We start from the raw sequence: 15,197 nt of genomic DNA, 5'->3' as shown, positions 1-15,197 counted from the left end.
AGAAACTGATCCCAGAGATCAGCAGAGAAAATTCAATAACGCTTGAGTACAGCTAAACAAAAATCACCATACATGCATACACGATAATCACTCTGTGAAATCAGAACACTAAAACAGCATACACACTATCAAGAGGATATTCTAAAACATCTATTGCACTGCAATAAAAAGGTACAAACATGGTGAAACAGAGATTCATTGACTGGATTTATGTATACCTGCTGCAATGTTTCCAGACTGTGCAACAACTTTGAAGCCTTCAGCCACCTTATCCACACTGTCACCATGAGTGAGCAACACAAGCTCATCTTTCTGTAGACCTCTAATGAAAGGAAAGACAAGTGCACAAAAACAAAACATTATGTTGCAATACGTCAAGGCATAAACTATATTAACTGATAATTTTAATACAATTGCATGTCCTAATTAGAATGTAATCTGTACCTGAATAGCGAACAACTATTGTCCACATTGATTGTAAACACACCATCTTCCCTCATGTTTTTTCTTTGCACGGTACCTCCAAAAACTTTATTCATCATCTGTAAAGTAAAAGCACCGTTATGCTCCGATAATCTCTCACTAGGAATTCCAATCGATCATATGGAAGACAAGTAGGCCCTGCTCCTTTATACTCAATTTAAAAAAACAAAATATAGTACATACAATACAAACAGAAATTAATGTTGATGACCAGTGTGATACCAAACATATTAACAAAGTGAATGTGCATAATACCTGCATGCCATAGCAGATTCCAAGAACAGGTTTCCCAATTGTAAATATTGCTGGATCAAACCAGGGAGCATCTTCTGCATAGACTGAACTTGGCCCCCCAGATATGATGATGGCTCTGGAACATTTTTAAAACAGGAATGTAATGTACATCAAGGTATTTTAATAAGACTGTCAGTGAAATTAGTTATTTCAAATAGTTAGAAAATTAGAGTTTAATTCCAGTTGTAAAATAAAGGAACAAAATATTTCATGCAACAAAACGAACAAGCAGAGTAATCTTGGCAACAAAACAAGATTAATACTTGATTAAAAAGTACACAATTGGGAGAATTTACTATCCAAGAATTTAAAACTGCTTGAGAAACTTGGTTAATGGTTTTTATTTTTCTGTTCAGTTCCCGAACTCTCGAAACTAGATGGTATTATAAACATACCACTTCACATAGGGAAGCTTTCAACAGCTCTCAAGTTGTGAAGTTATCTGGATGCACATGAAAATGCATATACAGTCGGCCCTCCTTATCCGTGAATTCCGCTTGCGCAAATTCAACCAACTGCAAATCGAGAAAACCTGGAAGTGATCTTCCAGCACTCATTCTTCAAGCATGTACAGACTTTTTTCCTTGTCATTATTCCCTAAACAATGCAGTATAACAACTATTTACATAGCATTTACTTTGTATTAGGTATTATAAATAATGTATAGATGATTTAAAGTATGTGGGAGGATGTGCGTAGGTTATCATGGATCAGAAAAAAATCAGAAGTTCACTTACGAAGTAAGTCGAAACAGCTACGTCCAGTATTATTTAGCGTCAGTTAGTCAAACATTGTTCTAGAAAATAGTATATATTTTACCTTTCTATGCATATAAAAGCACTTAAGAAATGTATGTATTTCAATAATTAAACCACTGTGTTGCTTAATAATTATTGTAGCTTTCACTGGGGTGGGCCTTTCTCACTTAATCCTTTAAAATTGTTCCAATCATTGACCGACTCTAGCCTAACGCTTTTCCAATGACCGATGGCGATTCACCTCTTTCCGATTGCTTTATTATTTCCACTTTATTTTCAATCATGATTGTGATTATTTTCGTGAACAAAAACACTGCGGATTCAGAGCTCCGCCGGGTCCTAAAGACCACCACTCTGATAAAATAAGATCCGGGGTTCCGCTGGGTCCTAAAATCCACCACACTGAAACAGGTTAAATAAGAGACTTGAGCATCTGCATTTTTTGGTATCCGGGAGGGATCCTGGATCCAATCCCTTGTGGATAAGGAGGGCCGACTGCAATCTGGTTCAGCAACTATCAATCAGATTTACACCAAAAACAAAATTGGCCTGTATTTTGTTGTCAGTGGCAAGACAACAACACATTGCCGGCTTAAACAACACACACGAAATGCTGGAGATCTCAGTAGGCCAGGCACTTATCAAAAAGCTCAGTCAACGTTTTGGGCCGAGAACCTTCATCAGGACTGAAGAATTTTTTCCATCCTAATTAACGACCTTGGCCCGAAACGTTGACTTTACTCTTTTCCTTACATGCTGTCTGGCCTGCTGAGTTCCATCAGCACTGTGTTTGTTGCTTGGATTTCCCACATCTTCAGATTTTCTCTTGTTTGTGAATGCCAGTTTAAAGTGATCTTTTGAACCCTACAACTTTTGATATTAAGGTGACTGAGCAGCCAATTATTGAAGAATTGCCAAAAATAATCTAAAGGCAACATTTTAAGCCTGCCAGAGTGAAAAGAACTTGATGAAATACTGCAGGATTTCCTCTAATTCCTTCAAAAAGTTTTGTTTTGAACAACTTGAACACTCATAGGAGAAGAAATGCTCGAAGCAACAGCTGAAACTTGTAACACTAATTTTGAGAAGGGAAAAAAACATACACGTAAATTCCTTGTTCTCAACTCAGTCATAACACTGCTGATTTTCTCCCCCAAAACTGAAATATTTTACCACCAAAATTAATCTTCGAATTTGGATCAACAAAATGCAAACACACTGAACTGTTTAAATCCTTAAGAATATTAAGGGAATGGGATTGGATACAATTTACCCTAACTGAAGAGCCTACAGCTAGTTGTGCCAGTGTGAGCATAAATTATCATCTATTTTATTTACGGGGTCTTAAATATGTACAAAAGTTGCTAATATTCAGTTGTCACTTATGTTCATGAATGGGATTCTTAAAGGAAATTTGAGATTAGAAATTGAGCGAGTATTGATGAAAAAGCAAGTTTTTGTTCCTTCTTAGCAAGATTATATTATTGAAAATGTTAATTAACCAGAAAAAAATTATGACAAAAATATATGTGGAACTATTTCCAATACTTACCGAAAACCATTCTCTTTGATTGCAAAAGCAGGTGTCTCTAATGGCAAGATTTCTGACTGTACAGAGAGTTCTCTCACACGCCGGTCTATTACTTTTCCATACTGCGCTCCTGCATCAAGAATCACTAAGGCACCTTCATATTGATGTCTAACATCCTTGATGTCACCTCCAGAACTCTCCTGTTCAGAGAGAAACAAATTAAGGAAATATTTCAAAATTTTAAGAATATACCTACCACCGTACTCTTCAAAGCAATACATTTTGCAAAAAGACCCACAAATGACTCCAAATTCAAAAACTCTTTCTGGACTTAAAACAATTACTTAAATCCTATTCCAATATACCATCAAACAGGAGTCAACATGACACTGTTTAAAAGCCTGGATTTGGGTGATCTTTTCAAAGTTTGCTACAATAATGTGTAGGTTAAAAAAAAAATAGCCATTTGGTCTTTAGTGAGGGAAGTTTTAACCTACAGAAAGCTAAAGATGGAATGGCCATTGGCCAGAAAAATTGTAAATGGAATTTGATCCAACGGGGTGCAAGTAAAAAAAAGCGAAGCAACATGGCAAGATTATCAAATGGTACAGAGGAACAAAAGAACCTTGTACTTAAAAAGTATACATGAATATATCAACATGTGGAGGAGCAGCATAGCTCAGCCCCTTGAGTCTCTCCCATCACTTAATAAGATCATGGGTGTCTACCAGCAAACTGAACTCCACATTCCCAACACTTGCAGTAGCAGACTATGTTAGTAATGCATATGAAATGTTTTCTTTTTAATAACCAACCGGACAATAAGAACGGAAGCTTACAAGAAATTGTACAAAAGCCCTCGTTCCAGTATAGCAAAAACATAATTTCATGGAGGTGCTATCCAATAGATTTATCGGTATTTTGCCCAGTCCTGAAAACTACCCAAGATAGAAAGACAAGGTGGTTTTTTTGAAACAGATACACCATGAGTAGACTTAAGGAAGAACACTGCACTATAAGGGCCTAAACAGTAAATAAGGACCCCTACCCTTCCAAAAGCTAGATTGCTTAAATTAACTAATAAAAAATTAAATGGGAGATAAGGAACTTATTTCCACGCAGCAGGTAATGCAAGATTGAAGCTCAGTGACTTCAATGACGGAGCAGAAAATTTTATAACATTGAAAACATACTGGAATTTCAGTTTGAAAGTGCTGACTGTGCTGAAAGGTGGGACTAGGTTGAAAAGTTTTTCCAAAAGCCTTGATGTGTCGGTGATGGAGAGTACAGTCGGCTCTGCTTATCTGCGGGCTCTGCATGCGTGGATTCAACCAACCGTGGATCGGGAAAACCCGAAGTTCTCTCTCCAGCATGTTGTTTGAGCATGTACACTTTTTCCCTTGTCATTATTCCCTAAACAATACAGTGCAATAACTATTTACATAGCATTTACATTGTATTAGGTATCATAAGTAATCTAGAGATGATTTAAAGTATACAGGACAATGTGCATAGGTTACCGTGGATCGGGAATCAGAAAAAGAAACGGAAGTTCTCTAAATCAGTACAGGTACATCCGGTATTATTTAGCGTCAGTTAGTCAAACGTTTGTCTTAGTATATAGTATATATTTTACCTTCCTATGCATATAAAACTTAAGAAAAGTATGTATTTCAATAATTAAACCACTGTGTTGCTTAGTAATAATTGTAGCTTTCATTTCAGGGCAGGGCCTTCACACACTCCATTATTCTCACTTTATCGTTGACCAGCCACAGCCTAACATTTTTCCAATGACTGAGGGTGTTTCACTTCTTTCTGATCGCTTTATTGTTTCCACTTTATTTTTAATCGTGATCATTTTCCATCAACGGAACAGAAACACTGCAGGCGGTGGGCCCTGAGCTCCGCCAGGTCCTAAATCCCACCGCACTGAGACGGGTAAAATTAAGGTCTGGAGCTCTGCTGGGTCTTAAAGTCCACCAACTTAAGCATTCGTGTTTTTTGGTATCCGCGGGGGGGGGAGGGGTCCCAGAACCAATCCCAATCCCCCGTGGATAAGGAGGGCTGACTATACAGAGGAGTTGTACAAGAAAGTCACCGGAATGAAAGGGTTAACACAAGAAAGGATTTTTTAGATGGCTTTGAGCATGTACACACTAGAGATTAGAAAGGTGGTGGTGAAGGCGGGGGGGGGGGGGGGGGGGAATTGAAACCTACGAAATATTGAAAGGTCTAGAAAGAGTGGATGTGGAGAGAATGTTTCCTGTAGTGCTAGAGTTTAGGACCAGGGAACATAACATTAGAATAAAAGGAAGTCCTTTTAATGAGGAGCTATATATTTATCCAGAGGGTGACGCATGTGTGGAACTAATAGACACAGATGGCTGTGGAGGTTCAAGTTATTTGGTATTTTTAAAGCGGAAGATAATAGAAAGTTACAGGAAGAAGTCAGGAGATGGAAAATAATTCAGCCATGATTGAATGGCACAGCAAACACGATGGACTGAATAGCTAAATTCCACTTTTATGTCTTATGGTGAAAGGAAGACTTGCAAATTGATTCCTGCAGTTATCCAATGATAGATTACCTCTTGTACTAATATCATACGTAAAGCTTTAGAATGCGCAGAGAACTAAAGTAATATGATTATCTGGTATCTCATTGCCTACTCTCAACCCCTTGGGTACAAATGAATACCTTGACAAATAGAAAGTTTAAGAGCAGGTTTAAGCGGAAAATCAGGAGAACAAAAAAATGGAATGAGATGGATCTGGCTGGCAGGGTGAAAGATATATACACTTTAGTAAGGCCTTTGACAAAATCCTTCAGGTATGGCTAATCTGGAAAATTTGGTTGGATGGAATGCGGGGTGAGCTAGTAAGGTGGATTCAAAATTGGATCAATGAGAGGAAACAGAGTGATGGTTGAAGGTCAATTCACCCTAACCCTAAAGACCTACATTAGTACCTGTTTTTGCAAACCAAAGAGGATTTTCGCTTTTACGAAAAAAAACGCCCACTTTATACGTGTGTTTACCCCGAGAAAGACTACAATGACCATGAAGCCTTATGCAAGTAGTTGTTTGCGCATGCGTGTATGTGCCAATTTTTTTCCTCCCATTCGATTTCAGCTCACTGTCTTCCCGATTTTGATAGGTGAAACTACACCGTACATACAATATTACTACTTTATATTGGCTGTATATTTATCATATCATTCCTGCTTTTACTATGTATTAGTGCTATTTGGTTTGATTTGGTAGGTTAGTTTTTTTTTGTCTGGGAACGCTCAAAAAATTTTCCCATATAAATTAATGGTAGTTGCTTCTTCGCTTTACGACATTTAGGCTTACAAACAGTTTCATAGGAATGTCCTACCTTTGACTAGTGGGGGAAACCTGTATGTATCACCATATACATTCCTGAGATTAATTTTTTTGAGGGCATTCAAAATGATCACAAAAACAGAACAGAATCAGCGAAAGACTATACCCAACAGGACGGACAAACAATCAAATACAAATAGAAGAAAAAATAAGAATAGGGTGGTGGGGTGGGGATACGCCTCTAGCAAAAGAGTAAGGCGCTCCTCCACTCCACTTGTCTGCAGGTCAACCTTGGGCAAGGCTAAGCACCTACTTGTACATGAACAGCTACTGCACATCACAAGTCTTGCTTATACAACCGCTAACACCAACCTCTGAAAATTATTGATAATTACTGGGACCAGACTTGTAAAAATACTGCCCAGAAGGCTGCAATGGCAAACCACTTCTATAGAAAAATTTGCCAAGAACAGTCATGGAAAGACTACGATCATCCATATCATACAATATGGCACACAATGAACAATAAATAAATAGAGAACACGAGATGAAGAGTCCATAGGTCATGGGAACAGTTCAGAGTTGAGGTAACTGAAGTTATCCCACCTGGTTCAAGAGCCTGATGGTAATAACTGTTCCTGAACCTGGTGGTGTGGGTCCTGAGATTCCTGTACCTCCTTTCTAATGGCAACAGCAAGAAGAGAGCATGGCCCGGATGGTGGGGGTCCTTGATGGGTGCAGTTTTCCTGCATCAATGCTGCATGTAAATGGGCTTAATGGTGGAGAAGGCTTTACCTCTGATGGACTAGGCTGTATCCACTACTTTTTTTAAGCTTTCCATACCAACCTGTGATGCAACCAGTCAATTTACAGTCCACTGCACATCTATAGAAGTTTGCTTAAGTTTTAGATGAAATGCCAATTCTTCACAAACTTCTAAGATAGTTAAGGCACTGCTGTGCTTTCTTTATAATGACATTACTTGCTGGACCAAGGACAGATCTTCTGTAACGATAACACCAAGGAATTTGAAGTTGCTGACCTTTTCCACCTGATCCCCATGATGAGGACTGGCTCATGGACCTCTGGCTTCCTCCTCCTGAAGTCAATAATCAGTTCCTTGGTCTTGCTGACATTGAGTAAAATATTGTTGCTGTAGCACCATTCAACCAGATTTTCAATCTCCCTCCTACATGCTAATGCATGAACACCTTTGATTCTGCCAACGACAGCAGTGTTATCAACAAACTTAAATATAGTATTGGAGCTGTACTTAGCCTCACTGTCAAAGTGAGTAGAGGGCAAAGCACCTCGCCTCCTCGTACATCTGAGCTGATGGTAATTGTGGAGGAGATCCTGTTGCCAATCAGAACTGACTGAGGTCTGCAAGTGAGGAAATAGAGGATCTAATTCTAAAAGGAGGTATTGACGCCTAGGTCTTGAAGCTTATTGATTAGTTTTGAGAGGATGATTGTATGAATGGCAAGCTTAGTCAATAAAGAGCATTCTGATGCATGCATCCTCGCTGTCAAGATGTTGCAGGATTGAGAGAAGAGCCAAAGAAATGGCATCTGTATGTTGATGGTAGGCAAACCGCAGCAGATCCAAGTCATTTCTTAGGCATCAGTTGGTGCTACTGGATGATAGTCATTGAAACAGTTACTACATTCTTCTTAGGCACTGGTATAATTGAAGCCTCCTTGAATAGGTGAGATACCTCAGACTGCAAAAGCACAAGATTAAACATATACGTGAACACTTCCATCAGTTGATCAGTACAGATCTTTATTACTCGGCCAGATGCCCTACAGATTCATCCTCCTGAAGAATGCTCTCACATTGATCTCAGAGAATGAAATCACAGAGTCATCAGCAACGAGGTCCACGCTTTGATGGTTAAAGCGAGCATGAATGGCTTTCTGGGAGCGAAGCTTTGGTGTCACTTGCTTTCACTCTAGAGGAGGCAATAGCATTCAAGCCCTGCCATAGCCGTCGAGCATCCTTCTGTGATTCAAGTTTGCTCTGGAATTACCACTATGCATGCAAGCGAGACAGCTTTCCGGAGATCATACCTAGACCTCCTGTACTTCAATTGGCTGTTGGACTTGAATGCCACTGATCTGACCCTCATCAGATTGCAGATCTCAATGTTCATCCAGGACTTCTAGTTGGGGAAGACTCTCAATGATTTTGATTGGTGGAACAACAAGTTGGCTTGCATGTGTGCATATGTTCGACTGCTGAGAACGACTTGTTCTTGCCGATAACCACCATACACTACTAATTTACAAGACATGTCATTCGGGGCATGGTCTATTTTTTAGTGTGACTGTTTAACTGCTATCTTGTATGTGCTATATATGTCTTTTGCTGCATATGACTATTGGCACTGTTATGCACCTTGGCTCTGGAGGAACTGTTTCAATTGGCTTAATTTATGTATTGTTGGATGATAATTAAACTTAAATCTGAACTTGAAAGTTTGATCTGGCAAAGTATATGAAAACAAAATGTCCTTTCCTTTAACAAACAATGCAAGTAAAGAATTGTTTGATATAGCATGAATACAAATTATATTTTAATACTCAATCAGCTTACAGAACCTCATGTAACCATGACCAAAACATAGCTTCATCTGTCAAAATACTTAGATTTCTTAATTATGACAAAATCATCAATTTAGAGCAATTGTAAAAACAAATTAAAATGCTTCCACAGTAATATTTCACAGCATTCAAAAGAAACTGGAAACTATGAACTGGTACAGTTGCAGTAGTTAAAGAGTAAAAGAGGCAACAAATTTAGAAGAGCCAACATAAAAATAGTAAATGAAGAATATTGAGTGCCTTTAATGAACTACTTATGGAAAATTTTATCAATTTTGTGATAAAATCTAAAACCAATTGTCAAGGGTATGGATTGAGCTAAGTATTCAAAAAAATACACACAGAACAGAAGCAGCTCAAAGAGTGATAAATTATGATAACCAAATAATTAATTATAATCCAAGACATAAATGTAAAGGCAAAAGTGATAATCCAAGACTCAAAATAAATGACAAAATGCAAACAATAAAGGTAAAATGAGGAAACCATTTAAGGTTGGACAGAATTGAACAAAGTAATCTGGAAAAAAAGTGAAATGAAAAAATTTTTAATATTGGCTGAAACAAAAACTAGCCAGCAGTGAAACAATACACATGAATGAGGTAAGGATAAAAGTAAAGCTGAAGAAAATGCAAATCTAAGTAAAATATTAGAAAAGGAAAGCAAAAAGCAGGTAAAAACTGAATTCAGGAGTTTAAGGACAAAAATACTAAAATTAAGATACTGCTATTAAAACATCAAGAATATAATCAAAGCTAAACATACCTCAGTAATCAAGCTGATTAACTGGGGACATTTGGAGGTTAGTAAAAATTATAACCACATGTTAAACACCAAAATTCTGACCAGACCAGCATTACTGTGCACAATTCCAATCACAATAAAACACAAAGAAAATGGAGAAAAAGCAGATGGAGTATTTAAATGAAATGCAGAACAAATAGAACACTAGCAGTATTATTACAGTATTAGTTCTTAATAGTTATTGACAAAAAAATTCATCCACAGTATGCTGCCGCGTTCTTTTGATTGACTGTAAATGAACAAAATCAGTACAGACACCTCGTGCAAATACCGGACTACCTTCATACAATGTTTTCCACAATTGCATCCCCCAAACCTTCATTTTATTGTAATATTCATAATAATTGTCCATACCTTTAAATTCTTCATAGTTCCTAACTCAAAGTAGTAAAATAGTTTCATTTTCATGCCCTGCCATTTCTGGCATCTCCAACCCTGATTGCTTGAAACTGCAATGAGTGAGCAAAAGTTCTGAGTTGTCTTACTTCTTATTTCTCACCATCACCTGTGCCAATCCCTGCAGCATTTGGTGACCCTGTAATTTGTTTTACAGGCCGATGTCTGAACTGCTTTCATGAGCATAACTTCTCCTAGGGTGTCAGGCCCTGATGGTGTACCTGGTAGGACACTTAAAATCTGTGTCAACAAACCGGTTTGAATGTACAAGGGTATTTTCCAATTGCTCACTTATGCAGTCAAAGGACCCCACCTACTTCATAAGGGTGACAATCACACCAAGAACAAAGTGAGCTACCTCAAGACTGTTGCCCAGTGGCACTCACATTTACTATGATGCAGTGCTTTGAGAGGTTAGTCACTGCCACATCATGCTAGCACAGTGGTTAGCATAATGCTTTACTGTACAGTAGTGGTAACCAACCTTTTTAAGCCCAAGATCCCTGACCTCGGCCTTAGTGAAAGGCAAGATTGACCTACTAAATCGTTTAGAGAAAAAACAGCTTAGATTGTACTTCCAACTTGAGGCCCTTTATTTGGGCTAATTTAATTACATAATTACATAATGGGTATTTTAATTACATAAAATGCTTTTGTCAAACTTTCAAATTAATTCAACCAAGAAAACACTGTAACTAGCGTATCAAACAGGCCATAGCAGCATCAAGCTCATCCAATAATGCCTTGAAGCTCATGCTGAAGTGCTTTTGCTTGAATCAAGTTTATCAGTTTGACCACCACATGAGAAAAGTCCATGACCTTCCCAGCCAAGGCCTGCTGATGAATCACACATTGATAATCCAGGAAGTCGGTAAAATCAGGGTCATTACAGCACAGTGCTATAAAACCAACGCGCACACTGCGCATTGCTGGGGCCCGATCTGTAGTAATTGCCACCAGTTTATGAATGGGGATGTCATTTTCACAGACTTTTTTTTAAACTCATTGTAAATATCATCACCTCTCGTTCTCTCCTCTAAGTGCAAAAGAGTGAGGACGTCCTCCTTTGTTGTAAAATCCTGGAAAGCCATTCTGACAAATACAAGCTGAGCTGTTTGCATTACATCCAGGGATTCATCGAACTGTCATGAAAAACATTCACAGTGTGACAAGTCCTTTAACACTTGTCTATCCACATCCTCTGAGCAGCATGTTTGCTAGGCCTTCAATACCGATTTCAGATCCTCAACTTTCCTGGTATTGGTAAACTGTTACTGAGACACTAGTATAAATTTCAGAGGTACACAAGCTAATGACACCACTGTTTTTGATTCCCTTTCCTTTACATTTGGGGAATGTTGGAATTTAAAGGGGGAGAAGTGTTGTAATGTGAGCATTATAAATATAAATTTATACCAATTAGGATTATGGTAATATAGCAATACTCCCACTATGGAAAACTGTTTGTAAAGAGAGATTGCTTCTGGGGTTTTCCTTCCAGTCTTTTCTGCTCAGTGCGCATTAGTGAAAACTTCTGTATGCAAGTATTGTTTTACCGTCCTAGATAAAGTTGTTATTTTGGGCATGAAGTTTGTCGAGTGATCCTTTTTCAAAGTAGAAGTTACTACATATTTGCATCAAAAGGTTTATCAGGCATAATGCATTTGTGTATTTATTTTTCTTTTTTTCAGGATCTACTGGGAAAGTCTCAAAGATCGACCGGTCAATCACGATCGACTAGTTGGCGACCATTACTGTACAGGCAGTTTGGGTTCAATTCCCACTGCAGCCTATAGGGCATTTGTATGTTCTCCTGTGATCACATGGGTTTCCTCCTGATGTACTGAATTCCTCCCAGAGTTCAAAGACATACTAGTTTAGTAGGTTAAATGATAATTGGAAATTGTCCCAAGTTTGGGCTAGGATTAAATTGGGGGACTACGTACTAGGCAGCGTGGCTCAAAGGGCTGATTCCACTCTGTATGTCATTAAGTAAAATCAACTCTTGCCTAAGCAAGTTCCTGAACTTTCTGCAATTTGCTTATCACAACAGATCGACAGCAGATGCAAAGTCAATAGCTCTCCGCTCACCCTTGGATCACCTGGACAACAATATCCATGTCAGGCTGCTGCTTACTGAATACACTCACCATTCAACATCATTCCCTCAGTTTTACTCAATAAACTCCTAGACCTTGGGCTCTATACCTCCCACTGCAACTGGTTCCTTGACTTCATCGGACGAACAGACAGTGCAGACTCTACATAACATCTCCTCCTCGTTGACAACCAACACTCAAGGATGCGTGCTTCGCCCACTGCTATATTCACTCTACACCCACAACTGTTCAGCTAGGCACAGCTCAAACACCAATTATAAATTTGCCAAATTTCAGGTGGCAATGAGGTGGCTTACAGGAGTGAGATACATCAGCTGGTTGAGTGGTGTCAGAACCAACAACCTCACTCAACATCAATAACCAAGAACCAAGACTATGCCAATGACACACAGCAATGTTTGCATGTTGTACACAAAACTTCTAGATCCTCTTCTGAATCACAATCACTGCAATTGGCAGTTTGTATTTTCCCTTTAAGCAACATGCTTTTAAACTGGCTGAATGAACTAGCGATCTTCTGAAGGGCTTGGCAGACTTAACTATCAAGAATGTAAAAGAACCAAGTAATGCAGATAATAACTTTCAGATTTTGTTTAGTTGCTGTCTGATTTACTCTGAATTTTTGTTACCTTCATCATTATGAACAACGGATCATTGTTGTTATAATGCTCGTGACAGGAACGTTGAATTTTGAACATTAAGATACAGGAAGATAGCTGATCAGCACAATAGTTAAACTTTACAGAAATAACTTGGCAAATTCACCTTTATTTGTGAATCCATGCTTTCTGCCACTTGTACCAACTAAGTCTATTCAAAATAGCAATGGTGAAGTCACATTTATTCTATAAACCTCTTCCTTCAATAGCCATGAGACTACTGAACTGCCTGCAGCACCCAAGTCTCATCACATATGAATGAAGTGCCAACAGTGTTTACTTTTTAAGCCTGTGTCATAAATGCACATTCTTACTTGTTGGCTTATTGCTGGAAACATTACTTTTGTGTGAGTTATACTCTATTGTACACCTTGGTTTGGAGGAATATTGTTTTGTTTGGTAGCATACAAATGTACGGCTGAATAGCAAGAAACTTGAACTAGCTGCAACAAATTGATCTCAGTTTAGGTTTAACCTTTGGACTTTTTGCTGCCCCACTTCTCTTGAATCCTAATGGGCAACACAACATCAAAGTACCAAAGCTGCACAGCTCCAGTGGCCCAAGTTATACATTCTACATGGGTTTTCTCCAAGAGCTAGTTTCTCCACATCTCAAAGTCATGCTTCTGAGTTAACCTGATGTTCACTGTGAGGAGACAGCAGAAGTGTGTAAATTAATAAGCAAAGGTGGAGGGGGGAGAAAAATGTGAGTGGGATTGATGGGAATTCTGAGAAGTTGCACGTTCAAATGGTAGCCTGGACTAAGATGTAAATACTGTTGACTTGCAAAAAACAACTGCCAACATTGAATGAGGATTCCATATGGCAAAACATTTTTCTATCTAGTGCTTTTAAAACATATATATGCATACAAACATAAACACTTTAAAATCCAAAGCGCGAAATGATACCCCTTTTAAAAGGCGTCCCGATTACTAAATTATTTATTATTCGTACTGTCCTCCCAAGACTTGCAATGTATCACTGCGGTAACGGTCAATCACCAGAGCAATGGTCATCATTAAACCTCTGAGGATTAAGAGATCAGGCACAAATTCACTCCGATCTCTCGCATCTCAACATCCACCACCCCCACCGCCTAAACAGAAGTATGGCTCCACTTTACAAGGGCTTGAAGCACAATGTTAAGGGCGCAACTTCACAGGTCCTGGCTGATGGGTGTATTCACTCCCCAAAGCCAAACTAACGGAACTCCACTGCACAGTAACACAAGTTACACCATGATAAAAAATACACCAAGCAATGCAATCGCCCTGCGGCCTCGGCATGACGCTGATCAGCCCAAGCCAAATAAGTGAACGCTAGTGTAGCGCCCAGACCTCTAGGCCGCAGGTTCGGCTTCCACTGAAGCTGGCAGAACGACACCTCGCTGGCCCACTTCTCGACCCGCAGTGAGGAGGAGCGGGCCCAGCCCAGACTAACCTTGGAATCGCCGTTACACAGCGCCATCGATGTCGCCCCAGAGTCCGGCCGTGGCCACAAACGCGTGCGACGCGACTCAGTGCAGCTTTCGCGCCGACAATGCGAGACTAGCCCATAGTGCACCGCGCAGTGCTGGCTCCGCCCCCTCGCCAGTCCGCGCTCCGGACCGCCGACCCGCTGGAGGGGCCATTCAGCAAGACCGACACGTCTTGCAGGGGAGGGCATTGAGTTTCGCAATCCTCACGTCTAAGTTATTGCTTACAATTCCTATTTTCTGCATCAAATATACAATTTAACGCTTACGTTCGACACTACGATTGTAAATGGACTTGAACAAAGAATGGGCCAGAATTCGCTAAAAAGCTGCAAAGTTACTTCACACACTCTTAATTTCATACAATTATGGTACGAGTGATTTACCCCATTTTTATCTTACAAGCCAGAAACTAAAGGGGTGTTTTGCAACTTCCCAATGAATTCCTTGCTGGAAAAATTGTATAGCTAATTATGGAAGCTGGAATCCTCAATCAAAATCGTTGACTATGCCCACAGTGGGGAAAAAAGACATCAGTTATTTCAATCAAAGAGACAGTTAATTTTAATTAAAAACCTAGCAATCCTCAGGTTGTTGAATGATTGGTCCTGCTTCACCATGAGCTTTCCCTGAAGATCTCATTATCATTCTCTTCCCGAGTTTAAACAAAGCGCTGAAATTGCTGTATAAATACAAATAAAATACAATATAATGACTCAGCTGAAGACTTATAACCAGGA

At 39.1% G+C, this 15,197-nt stretch overlaps 1 protein-coding gene across 2 annotated transcripts in view; it reads right to left on the bottom strand.

Moving 5' to 3' along the window:
• The window catches only part of gmps (guanine monophosphate synthase), a 32,985-nt gene extending 18,445 nt beyond the window's left edge, over positions 1-14,540 (bottom strand). The window contains exons 1-5 of one of the 2 annotated variants that reach the window (XM_059946427.1): positions 14,424-14,540; positions 3,088-3,266; positions 739-853; positions 445-542; positions 219-322 (exon numbers count right to left, since the gene is read on the bottom strand). In XM_059946427.1, the coding sequence (XP_059802410.1) occupies positions 219-322; positions 445-542; positions 739-853; positions 3,088-3,266; positions 14,424-14,450 (523 nt within the window). In that variant the 5' untranslated portion in view covers positions 14,451-14,540. Of the gene's footprint in view, positions 1-218; positions 323-444; positions 543-738; positions 854-1,514; positions 1,574-3,087; positions 3,267-14,423 lie in introns of those variants that run through there. The other variant, XM_059946432.1, reaches the window with a different exon arrangement.
• Between the last annotated feature and the right edge of the window lie 657 nt (positions 14,541-15,197).

This window comes from Hypanus sabinus, chromosome 2 (genome assembly GCF_030144855.1).
Source record: "Hypanus sabinus isolate sHypSab1 chromosome 2, sHypSab1.hap1, whole genome shotgun sequence".
Taxonomy (NCBI): Eukaryota; Metazoa; Chordata; class Chondrichthyes; order Myliobatiformes; family Dasyatidae; genus Hypanus; species Hypanus sabinus.
Note: the sequence above shows the minus strand (reverse complement) of the source record. Positions and strands in the feature narration are given on the sequence as shown.